The sequence below is a fragment of the Staurois parvus genome, unplaced genomic scaffold (genome assembly GCF_062004578.1).
Source record: "Staurois parvus isolate SC_StPar_1 unplaced genomic scaffold, SC_StPar_1.0 ptg002083l, whole genome shotgun sequence".
Classification (NCBI taxonomy): Eukaryota; Metazoa; Chordata; class Amphibia; order Anura; family Ranidae; genus Staurois; species Staurois parvus.
The window spans coordinates 73,236-85,492 of record NW_028319879.1 but is presented as its reverse complement, the minus strand read 5'-3'; the positions used below and the strand labels follow the sequence as shown (position 1 = coordinate 85,492).

Here is a 12,257-nt window from a genome sequence, read left to right as displayed (position 1 = left end):
TATGTAACTATGTAACTATGTAACCATGTAACCATGTAACCATGTAACCATGTAACCATGTAACCATGTAACTATGTAACTATGTAACTATGTAACTATGTAAATATGTAACTATATAACTATGTAACTATATAACTATGTAAATATGTAACTATGTAACTATGTAACCATGTAACCATGTAACTATGTAACTATATAACTATGTAAATATGTAACTATATAACTATGTAACTATATAACTATGTAAATATGTAACTATGTAACTATGTAACCATGTAACCATATAACTATGTAACTATGTAACTATATAACCATGTAACCATGTAACTATGTAACCATGTAACCATGTAACTATGTAACTATGTAACTATGTATCTATGTTTTAGCAGAATAATTAAAACATCAGACAGGTGTTGTAGCTGCAGATTTTATTATGAGGAGAGGATACACGGAATATTGGGAGCTGATACAGATGACGGAAGGATGAAAGATGACAGAGAGGTGATGCTCTGCAGCCCAGGTCGGCACAGCGGTGTGGAAATCACTTGGCGCAGTGGACGCAGTTGCTGTAGGGGTAGTCCCAGTGGAAGCCAATGGCGTCGATGACGGAGCCGGAGCTTCCGCTGATGTATCTCAGGAAGGTGTCGGGGAACAGGGGGGCGCCATTGAAGGCGGTTCCTTGGTCTTTGCCGAAAGAGAACATGCGCCCCTTGTTGGTGACAAACATCAGCCGGCGGAGGTAGGAGGTATATTTCCCGGATACCTGGATGATGTGTTCTCCGGGGTGAAGGAAAAGTTCCTCCAGATCACCCAATGAACCCCCTTGGTACTGCGACCATGTCGTCCCATATCGTACCTGGATCCTGCCGAGAGAACAATCCCACATTATTAGAACAATATAGGAGTATAGTATAAGAGAATAATATAATATATATAAACTAAAACTAATAATAGAAGAATATAAGAAAATAGTATAAGAGAATAATATAACATATGTAAAATAAAAAGTAAAATATATTCAGACAATATAGGAGTATAGTGTAAGAGAATAATATAATATAATATATGAAATCAATCTAATGATAGAACAATATAAGAAAATAATTATATATATATATAATGTAATATTAGAAGTATAGTATTAGTGAGCAATATAAAAAAAATAGTAACATAAAATAAATATTATAAATAAAACTGTCATGGGCTCCACAACAGCCTCAGGTTACGTGCCAAAAAAATGGCCATGGCATCCGATTCCCATTGTTACCAGTGCCGCAGCTATAGCGGGAGTGATGGCCATGCCGGGCCATCAGAACAACATTGTTTTCCAAGTGTGAAACTGGGATTCCTCATTACCCCCAAATTTTGGCAAAAATCACAAGATTTCTGCATTGGATCTAGGGTTAAGGAAAATTTCCTCCAGATCACCCAATAAGCCCCCTTGGTACTGCGACCACGCCGTCCCATATCGCACCTGGATCCTGCCAGGAGAACAATCCCACGTTATTAGAACAATATAAGAGTATATATAGTATCAGAGAATAATATAATATATATATAAAATAATCTAATAATAGAACAATATAAGAAAATAATATTTTATATAATATATATATATATATATAAATAATATAATATTAGAAAAATATAAGAGCATAATATTACAAAATAGTAACATAAAATAAATATTATAAATAAAACTGCCATGGGCCCCACACCAGCCTCGGGTTACGTGGCAAAAAAATGGCCATGGCATCTGATTCCCATTGTTACCAGTGCCGCAGCTATAGCGGGAGTGATGGCCGTGCCGGGCCCTCAGAACAACATTGTTTTCCAAGTGTGAAACTGGGATTCCTCATTAACCCCAAATTTTGGCAAAAAAAAAAATCACACGATTTCTGCATTGGATCAATAGGGATGGTCAAATTTGAGTGATTTTTGGTGTTATTTTAGGGTGCAATCAGCTGGATCCTGAGGGTTATGAAAGCTCTTTTCAGCTAACCTGGGCATCTTTATGTAGTCTCATTATTTAATTTTCATTTATTTATTATTTATTTTTAGACAGAAAAGAAAAAAAAAGATAAAAAACAGAGCTGTTCTTCCATTGAATCTACTTGTACATTCGCCCTGTGAGAATGGTGCAAGATCGAATGTTCTTCAGTCTATAGCCTCTGCAATTCAAATGTGTGAATTGAGGAAAATGCCACAATATGAGTGCAGAATGGCGATGAGGAGCACACTTGTTTCTCAATAGTCACAGAGTTAGATCAGGGACCTCCAAACCACGGCCTGCGGGCCACGGCTGGCACTCGGCAGGATTTTACCCGGCCCTCAGCTAGGGTCAGTGGCGTATTCTCAATGTGCATAGATTGAGGTCAGCAGAGGCTGCCTATAGTATCCGATTTGACCCCCCTAACCTGCACTCAAACTCTGTAAACCCTTGGCACCGTGCCTTCCGCCCCTTTAAGGCTTTCAGAATCCGGGAGGCGGGGCGGGGTTTTAGTGTCATGTGACCGCCGTGATTCGCCATCACGGCAGTCACATGATCGGGAAAGGTCCCGATCGAAAGAGGAGATTGGGACCTTTCCGTGAGTACCGGACATGTGTGCAGGGCACGCGCTCTCAGCACATATGTTTTTCTTAATTGCACACAAATGTGCGGCCGCTCGGCGTCTAGGTCCAGACCACATTTGTGTGCGGCCGGCGTGAAGAGGTTAAAGGGTGACTGATGGGGACTTTGATGTAAGGGGCAGTGGTGTATTCACCTCCAGGCAAAAAAGGCATTTGCCTTTGGCGGATATTTTCAGGGGGGGGGGGGCGGCAGTGGCGGAGGGTGTTGGTGACAGACGGGGAGGGGCTCCCGATTCTTGTGTTGCCTAGGGCAGCGTTTGCAGTTCCAGTGCGTTCCGGATGCAGAAAAAAGTAAAACAGGCTGCCTTTTTCCCGCACAGAACTGCACTAAAACGCATCAAAAATGCACCAAAAACACACTGGAATGCACATGTCCCAATTTAAATTGAAGAAAAAAAGTGATGAAAAAATTAAATGGAAAGCATCAAAAACATGCCAAATATGCTTCAAAAACGCATCTGGAACATGCCAAATATGCTTCAAAAACGCATCTGGAACATGCCAAATATGCTTCAAAAACGCATCTGGAACATGCCAAATATGCTTCAAAAACGCATCTGGAACTTGCCAAAAATGCTTTAAAAACACATCTGGAACATGCCAAACAGGGGCGGACTGACCATTTGGAAACTCGAGCACTGCCCGAGGGCCCGGGGTCAGTAGGGGGCCCCACGAGATGCCCCTGGTACCTTTTTCATAGGCTTTTTTGAGTTTGGGCAAGGACACAGGGGCCCCAGGATCCCCTATTGCCCGGGGGCCCCATGAGTTGTCAGTCCGCCCCTGATGCCAAAAATGCTTCAAAAACGCATCTGGAACACAGGTGGACTGCGTTTCTATGGTGTGAATCGGCCCTTACACTCTGTATTGGCCACAGCCAAAGCTGCAAAACATCAAAGTTACGCTGAAGTCATGTCAAGCCTCAAGTAAGTCACAATGAAAAGTTGCACTGGAAGTCGCACGACTTTGGGGGTCGCAGAAATGTGAACACTGAGCCTTAATGTTGGGTTTACAGAGAGGGAAAGTTTATTGGAAATTTTTTGTAACCGAGTAGGAGTACTATTCACTCCTGTAGGGGGCGGTATCTGGGGATCCCCTCATTTTTTAAAGGGAACTTCCTGATTCCTAAGCCCCCCATTACCAGGCCATGGTTGTGGGGAAGAGGCCCCTTTCCTCATCAAAAGGTGCTTTGCCAAGGTGATCCCCTCCAGCAAAACCATATTGAGGGAATGTGGCCTGGTATGGTTTGGGGGAAGAAGGTTGCACACACGCCCTGCCCCCCCCCCCTTCCAGGCCATCTAGGCTGCATGCTTGAACTAAGGGTCTGGTATGGATTTTTAGGGCGACCCCACACATTTTTTTTCCTTTCTTTCCACGGCCTCCCCCTTAAAATCAAAACTCCCCCACAAAACGCATACCGGACTCAAAGGGTCCAGTATACATTTTACAGGAGAAATTGCTGATTAATGACATTTCCCTACCGGCTTCTTAAAAAAAAAAATAAGGTACATGGACCCCTCCAAAGGTCCCCCAAATATTTTGGTGGACCTTTGCAGGGGTTTATGTGCTGTTTTTTAAATATGAAATGGAAGCCAGACAGGGAATGTCATTTGCCGGCAGTGTACGTACCCGGTCACCCCGATGTGATTTCAGGTGTGACTTGCGAATTGAACTTGCACCTGATATCGCATGTAGTGAATGTCGGCATCTAAACACATGCAATTTGCTGCGGCGCGATATCTAAAGTAGTTTTTGCGTGACTTTTTCTGTGTTTTGTTGCGATTTCACATACATAGAATAGGATGCAAATCGCGCCGCAAATTGCAAGAAATCGTTGATACGCTTCACAAGTAACAATAATGTCTTCAGAAATCGCACACAAATCACACGACTTTAAATGGCAGCGATGTGACCCGTGACTTATATCAGGGACCTCCTATCCCTCTTGTATTGAACTGTATTGTTGCTGTATTGTCTCCCGTTATATTGTAAAGTGCTGAGCAAACTGTTGGCGCCATAAATCCTGTATAATAATAATAATAATATTTCCTTTGTAACTGTCACTGCTTTAACTACATGCCGCCCAGCCACTGTACATATACGGCGGCACTGGCAGGCAAAACCACATTTTAAAACGTGTGTTTTGTAAACAAATAGGAGGCGCGTGCGAGGCGCGCCGCCGCCCTATCTGTCCCGCAGATCACCGCCGCAGATGTCAGTCGCCGGGTCACAGCCGCTCCTTAGCGGCTATGTCCCGGCGATCGGCGGCAAACAGTGACAGAGAGCACAGCTGCAGTAGCTGTGCTGTCTGTCACTTCCCTGTCAGCTCGAGGATGAGCTGATCGAGAAAGAACAGTTTCTCTTTCTCAATCAGCCTTGTCCCGCCCAGTACACCCCCCGCCCCCTAGTAAAACACCCCCCTCACTCCTATAACCCTTCCCTGCAAAATAAAATTAACCCCTTCCTCCCCAGTGCCATTAGTACAGTGTCAGTGTTTTTTTTTTTGCACTGATCACTGTATTAGTGTTTTTGGGGATGTCAGTGACCCCAAGTCAGTTCCCCCCAATGTCAGAATGTCCGCCGCAGTCCCGCAGTCCCGCCATAAGTCGCTGGTCGCTGCCATAAGTCCCTGATCGCCGCCATAATTCGCTGATTGCCGCCATTATTAGTATAAAAAAACCCCTAAAAATCCCAGTATCTTTCCCGCCATTTGTAAACGCTATAACTTTCATGTAAACCAATTAATTTACACGTATTGGGTTTTTTTTTTTTAGCAAAGACATGTCGCAGAATGCATTTTGGCAGAAATTTATGACTAAATTTGATTTTTGCATTTTTTTTACTGGACATGTTTTATAGCAAAAATTCCAAAATATTGTTTTTTTTCCTCAAAATTGTCAGCTTTTTTTTTCATAACGCAAAAAATAAAAACTGCACAGGCGATCAAATACCACCGAAAGAAAGCACAATTTGTGGGGAAAAAAGGATGTAAATTTCATTTATGTACCGTATTGCATGACCGCGCAATTGTCCGTTAAACTAGCGCAGCGCTGTATAGCAGAAAAATGGCGTAAATTGCAGTATCTATACCATAGTTTGTAGACACTATAACTTCCACACAAAGCAATCAATATACACTTACTGGGATTTTTTTTACCAAAAACATGGAGCAGAATACATTTTGGTCTAAATTTATAACCAACTTTGAGTTTACTATATATTTTTTATAGCTGAAAGTAAAAAATATTGTTTTTCTTCAAACTTTTTGGCCTTTTTTTGTTTATAGCGTGAAAAATAAAAAGCGCACAGGTGATCAAATACCACCGAAAGAAAGCTCTATTTGTGTGAAAAAAAGGACGTAAATTTCGTTTGGGTGCAGCATTGCATGACCGCGCAATTATCAGTTTAAGTAGTGCAGTGCCGAGTAGCAAAAAAGAGGCCTGGTCATTAAGGGGGGTAAATCCTCTGGAGCTCAAGTGGTTAAAGAAATCACTGCTCCCGGCCCAATGGAGTTTTTTCCTTTTTTGGGGGGGGCTGGTACGTGTTCCTATGGCAGTGCTCAGAGCATTCTGATTTGACAGATTCGGCTCCCATTGACTTCAATGCAGTTTGGGTTCGGCATTAGAACTTCTTTGAAGTTTGCCAAACTCTGCTTGGATGGAACCCAGGGCAGCTCGGCTCAGAGATAATAGAGAAGAGGAACTGATAGTAAATCTCCCAGGACAATCACCCCCAACATACACAGATATTAGCATGAAGGAAAAAAAAGAACAAACTGCACAATTTTTTTTTACCCAGTGATGTAGAGGCGGTTATTACGAACTCTCAGAGCTGTGATTGGTCCATCCAGTTGGTTTCCAGACTGTGAAAATCGCTTTCCACCCCCACCGCCATATTCACCAGAGTACGAGGAGCTGCGCTGCTGAGCTGAGGGGTGAGGGAGGCAAAACAGGAGTGACATCACTAATATATATATATATCTATATATAATATGTTATACAGGAGTGACATCACTCTTCTATATATATATGTATATATATATTATACAGGAGTGACATCACTCTTCTATATATATATCTATATATATGTTATACAGGAATGACATCACTATTCTATATATATCTATATATATGTTATACAGGAGTGACATCACTCTTCTATATATATATGTATATATATATTATACAGGAGTGACATCACTCTTCTATATATATATCTATATATATGTTATACAGGAGTGACATCACTCTTCTATATATATATCTATATATATGTTATACAGGAATGACATCACTCTTCTATATATATATATTATATATATATATATATATCTATATATAATATGTTATACAGGAGTGACATCACTATTCTATATATATATATGTATATATAAAATATGTTATACAGGAGTGACATCACTATTATATATATATATTTTATACAGGAGTGACATCACCACTCTCCAGATATAAGATACTGTATATTATACACACCTTGAAGAAGTCTTCCTCCCCCTTGAAATGTCCCCATGTTGTCATGTTACAATGAATTTTATTGGGATTTGATGGTCAAACTGGCGGCCCTCCAGCTGTTGCAAAACTACAAGTCCCATCATGCCTCTGCCTTTGAGAGTCATGCTTGTAACTGTCAATCTTGCAATGCCTCATGGGACTTGTAGTTTGGCCACAGCTGGAGGACCGCCAGTTTGACATCATTCCAAATCAAAGTGGCACATATTTGTGAAGTGGAAGGAAAATGAGAAATGGTTTGCAAATAAATCCATGAAAAGTGTGGCGGCATTTGTATTCGGCCCCCCGGAGTCAATACTTTGTAGGACCCCCTTTGGCTGCAATTCCAGCTGCAAGTCTTTTTGGGGATGTCTCTTTGCACATCTAGAGAGGGACATTTCTGTCCATTCTTCTTTGCAGAATCAGTCAAGCTCTGTCAGATTGGATGGAGAGCATCTGGGAACAGCAATTTTCAGGTCTGGCCACAGATTCTCCATTGGATTTAGGTCTGGACTGTGACTGGGCCATTCTAACACATGAAGATGCTTTGGTCAGAATCCATTCCATTGTAGCTCTGGCTGGATGTTTCGGGTCATTGTCCTGATGGAAGGGGAACCTCCACCCCAGTCTCAAGTCTTCTGCAGACTCTAACAGGTTTTCTTCTAAGATTGCCCTGTATTTGGCTCCATCCATCTTCCCATCAACTCTGACCAGCTTCCCTGTCCCTGCTGAAGAAAAGCATCCCCACTACATGATGCTGCCACCACCATGTTTCACGGTGGGGATGGTGTGTTCAGGGTGAAGTGCAGTGTTAGTTTTCTGCCACACATAACATTTTGCTTTTAGGCCAAAAAGTTCCATTGTTGTCTCCTCTGACCAGAGCCCCTTCTTCCACATGTTTGCTGTGTCCCCCACATGGCTTCTCGCTGCAAACGGGACTTCTTATGGCTTTCCTCCAACAATGGCTTTCTTCTTGCCACTCTTCCATAAAGGCCAGATTTGTGGAGTGCACGACTAATAGTTGTCCTGAGGACAGATTCTCCCCCCTGAGCTGTGGATCTCTGTAGCTCCTCCAGAGTTCCCATGGGCCTCTTGGCTGCTTCTCTGATGAATGCTCTCCTTGCCTGGCCTGTCAGTTTAGGTGGATGGCCATGTCTTGGTAGGTTGGCAGTTGTCCCGTACTCTTTCCGTTTTCGGATGATGGATTGAACAGTGCTCCGTGAGATGGTCAAAGCTTGGGAGTTTTGTTTGTAAGCTAACCCTGCTTTAAACCTCTCCACAATTTTATCCCTGACCCGTCTGGTGTGTTCCTTGGCCTTCATGATGCTGTTTGTTCACTAATGTTCTCTAACAAACCTCTGAGGGCTTCACAGAACAGCTGGATTTATACTGAGATCAGATGACACACAGGGGGACTCTACTAATTTGGTGACTTCTGAAGGCAATTGGTTCCACTAGATTTTAGTTAGGGGTATCAGAGTAAAGGGGGCTGAATACAAATGCTGCCACACTTTTCACAGATTTTTTGGTCACAAATGCTGAAAACCGTTTCTCATTTTCCTTCCACTTCACAATTATGTGCCACTTTGTGTTGGTCTATCACATCAAATCCCAATAAAAATACATTGACGTTTTTGGTTGTAACATGACAACATGGGGAACATTTCTAGGGGGGAGGAAGATTTTTTCAAGGCGCTGTACAGCTGTGACATCACTATTCTCTGTATATAAGGTATATTATAGAGGAGTGACATCACCGCCCTCCAGTTATAAGGTATATTATACAGGAGTGACATCACCGCCCTCCAGATATAAGGTATATTATAGAATGACATCACCGCCCTCCAGATATAAGATATATTATACAGAGTGACATCACCGCCCTCCAGATATAAGATATATTATAGAGGAGTGACATCACCGCCCTCCAGTTATAAGATATATTATAGAGTGACATCACCGCCCTCCAGATATAAGGTATATTATAGAGGAGTGACATCACCGCCCTCCAGATATAAGATATATTATACAGGAGTGACATCACCGCCCTCCAGATATAAGGTATATTATACAAGAGTGACATCACCGCCCTCCAGATATAAGGTATATTATACAGGAGTGACATCACCGCCCTCCAGATATAAGATATATTATAGAGGAGTGACATCACCGCCCTCCAGATATAAGGTATATTATACAGGAGTGACATCACCGCCCTCCAGTTATAAGATATATTATAGAGTGACATCACCGCCCTCCAGATATAAGATATATTATACAGAGTGACATCACCGCTCTCCGGATATAAGATATATTATACAGGAGTGACATCACCGCCCTCCAGATATAAGATATATTATACGGGAGTGACATCACCGCTCTCCAGATATAAGATATATTATACGGGAGTGACATCACCGCTCTCCAGATAATAGATAAATTATACAGAGTGACATCACCGCTCTCCGGATATAAGATATATTATACAGGAGTGACATCACCGCCCTCCAGATATAAGATATATTATACAGAGTGACATCACCGCTCTCCAGATATAAGATATATTATACGGGAGTGACATCACCGCTCTCCAGATATAAGATATATTATACGGGAGTGACATCACCGCTCTCCAGATAATAGATAAATTATACAGGAGTGACATCACCGCTCTCCGGATATAAGATATATTATACAGAGTGACATCACCGCTCTCCAGATATAAGATATATTATTCAGGAGTGACATCACCGCCCTCCAGATATAAGGTATATTATAGAGGAGTGACATCACCGCCCTCCAGATATAAGATATATTATACAGGAGTGACATCACCGCCCTCCAGATATAAGATATATTATACAGGAGTGACATCACCGCTCTCCAGATATAAGGTATATTATAGAGGAGTGACATCACCGCCCTCCAGATATAAGGTATATTATAGAGGAGTGACATCACCGCTCTCCAGATATAAGATATATTATACAGGAGTGACATCACCGCCCTCCAGATATAAGGTATATTATAGAGGAGTGACATCACCGCCCTCCAGATATAAGGTATATTATAGAGGAGTGACATCACCGCCCTCCAGATATAAGGTATATTATAGAGGAGTGACACATGGTGACAGAAGGTGTATGGAGATCTGGAAATATCAGGTTACAGAGGACGCGCACTTACCTGCAGCAATGGCGCACGCACTGAGAAGGATCCACAACAACATTCTGAGGAGAGATAACATTTATATTATATTATACGTACTGTAGACAGCAGAGCATTGCACCTCAAATACTGCACAGCCCACAATCCTGCAGAACATTGCACCTCCAACTTTTCACAGTATTGACCCCAATACTGCAGAGCATTGCATCTTAAAAACTAAACAGTACTGCCCCAATCCTGCAGAGCATTGTGTCTCAAATACTGAACAGTACTGCCCCAATACTGCATAGCATTGCACCTCAAATACTGCACAGCACAGCCCCCAATGCTGCAGAACATTGCACCTCAAATACTGCACTGCGCAGCCCCCAGTCCGGCAGAGCATTGCACCTTAAACACTGCACAGCACAGCCCCCAATGCTGCAGAACATTGCACCTCAAAAGCTGCTAAGCACTCCACGTCAAAACAGAAGACCAATGTAGCTAATATTGTTTCCATTTCCCCCAAATTGTTCTAAAAATCCTGAGATTTTGGCAAAATGTCACCATTTTAGTGGAATGCATTGCAGACATTGGGGAGGGGAACGAAGATGGTTTTAGGGGTGTAATGAGCATTCAATGGCTTGTAAATCCCCTTCCTCCACCCAGCGGCGTAATTACTGCGAGGCAAACAAGACGTTTACCTAGGGCGCAATTTTCAGGGGGGGGGGGACCTGCTGAGGAAGCTGCGTGCTGCTAGAGGGTGCTGGCTGAGTCTTTTACGTGTCAGTGCTTTTAATATGGTGTTAATGGTGGTGGCAACGGGGGGGGGGGGGGTAGATGGCAAGTGATTGGGTGTGTTGTTGGCGGCAGCAGTGGGGGGGGGGCAGATGGCAAGTGATTGGGTGTGTTGTTGGCGATGGCAGTGGGGGGGCAGATGGCAAGTGATTGGGTGTGTTGTTGGCGGCGGCAGTGGGGGGGCAGATGGCAAGTGATTGGGTGTGTTGTTGGCGATGGCAGTGGGGGGGCAGATGGCAAGTGATTGGGTGTGTTGTTGGCGATGGCAGTGGGGGGGCAGATGGCAAGTGATTGGATGTGTTGTTGGCGATGGCAGTGGGGGGGGGCAGATGGCAAGTGATTGGGTGTGTTGTTGGCGATGGCAGTGGGGGGGCAGATGGCAAGTGATTGGGTGTGTTGTTGGCGGCGGCAGTGGGGGGGGCAGATGGCAAGTGATTGGGTGTGTTGTTGGCGATGGCAGAGGGGGGGGGGGGCAGATGGCAAGTGATTGGGTGTGTTGTTGGCGATGGCAGTGGGGGGGCGATGGGCGCTACAGTGGCGGACCCGGTCAGTGATGAAGCTGGAGGACAGATTGGTGTACCAGGAGGAGGAGTTCGGAGCGGGTCTGCGGTCTGGTGGCCCCCATCAACCAGGAGATGAAGCAGCTGATTGGCTGCTATGAGATGAAGGAGTCGATGCCGGACGATCATGTGCTATCGGGGGCATTGCGGGGTCCGCCTTTTATACAGAAATATTTGTTTAACTGTGCAGACCACCAAATGAGACAGGAAAAGAGATTTACTGTATGTATCCTGAACTTCAGCGAGTCTTCCGACTCCTCTTAGCACCCCCTATCTCTGAAACGTTTACTGGCTAAATGTAATCACAAATTTTCAAAGCCAGCTAAAAAAGATAATACAATTCCAATGAAAAGTTTTGACTATGGCTTAACGGTTAGCACTTCCCCCTGGCAGTACTGGGGTCGCTGGTTCAAATCCCAACCACAGCACCACCTGCCTGGAGTTTGCATGTTCTCCCTGTGCCTGTGTGGGTTTCCTCCGGGTACTCTGGTTTCCTCCCACACTCCAAAGACATGCTGATAGGTGAATTGGCTCCTGTCTAAATTGTCCCTAATATGTGCATGTATGAATGTGAGTTAGGGACCTTAGATTGTATGCTCCTCAGGGGCGGGGACTG

The 12,257-nt window shown here is 43.6% G+C and overlaps 1 protein-coding gene across 1 annotated transcript; it reads right to left on the bottom strand.

Moving 5' to 3' along the window:
* Positions 1-413: 413 nt before the first annotated feature.
* On the bottom strand, positions 414-10,366 carry LOC149432847 (zymogen granule membrane protein 16-like). The gene is made up of 3 exons (XM_089664874.1): positions 10,323-10,366; positions 6,423-6,555; positions 414-863 (listed from the first exon to the last, which is right to left on the bottom strand). The coding sequence occupies exons 1-3, from the start codon at positions 10,363-10,365 to the stop codon at positions 542-544; spliced, it is 498 nt and encodes a 165-aa protein (XP_089521000.1). The 5' UTR covers position 10,366; the 3' UTR covers positions 414-541.
* Between the last annotated feature and the right edge of the window lie 1,891 nt (positions 10,367-12,257).

What these genes read in the sequence shown, in the direction of transcription:
- LOC149432847 (XM_089664874.1), bottom strand. Translation starts at nt 10,365, where the DNA reads ATGTTGTTGTGGATCCTTCTCAGTGCGTGCGCCATTGCTGCAG. An exon ending in TGCGTGCGCCATTGCTGCAG is followed by an intron (nt 6,556 to 10,322) that starts GTAAGTGCGCGT and finishes CTCACCCCTCAG; the next exon opens with CTCAGCAGCGCAGCTCCTCG. An exon ending in AACCGCCTCTACATCACTGG is followed by an intron (nt 864 to 6,422) that starts GTAAAAAAAAAT and finishes TTCTCTCGGCAG; the next exon opens with GATCCAGGTACGATATGGGA.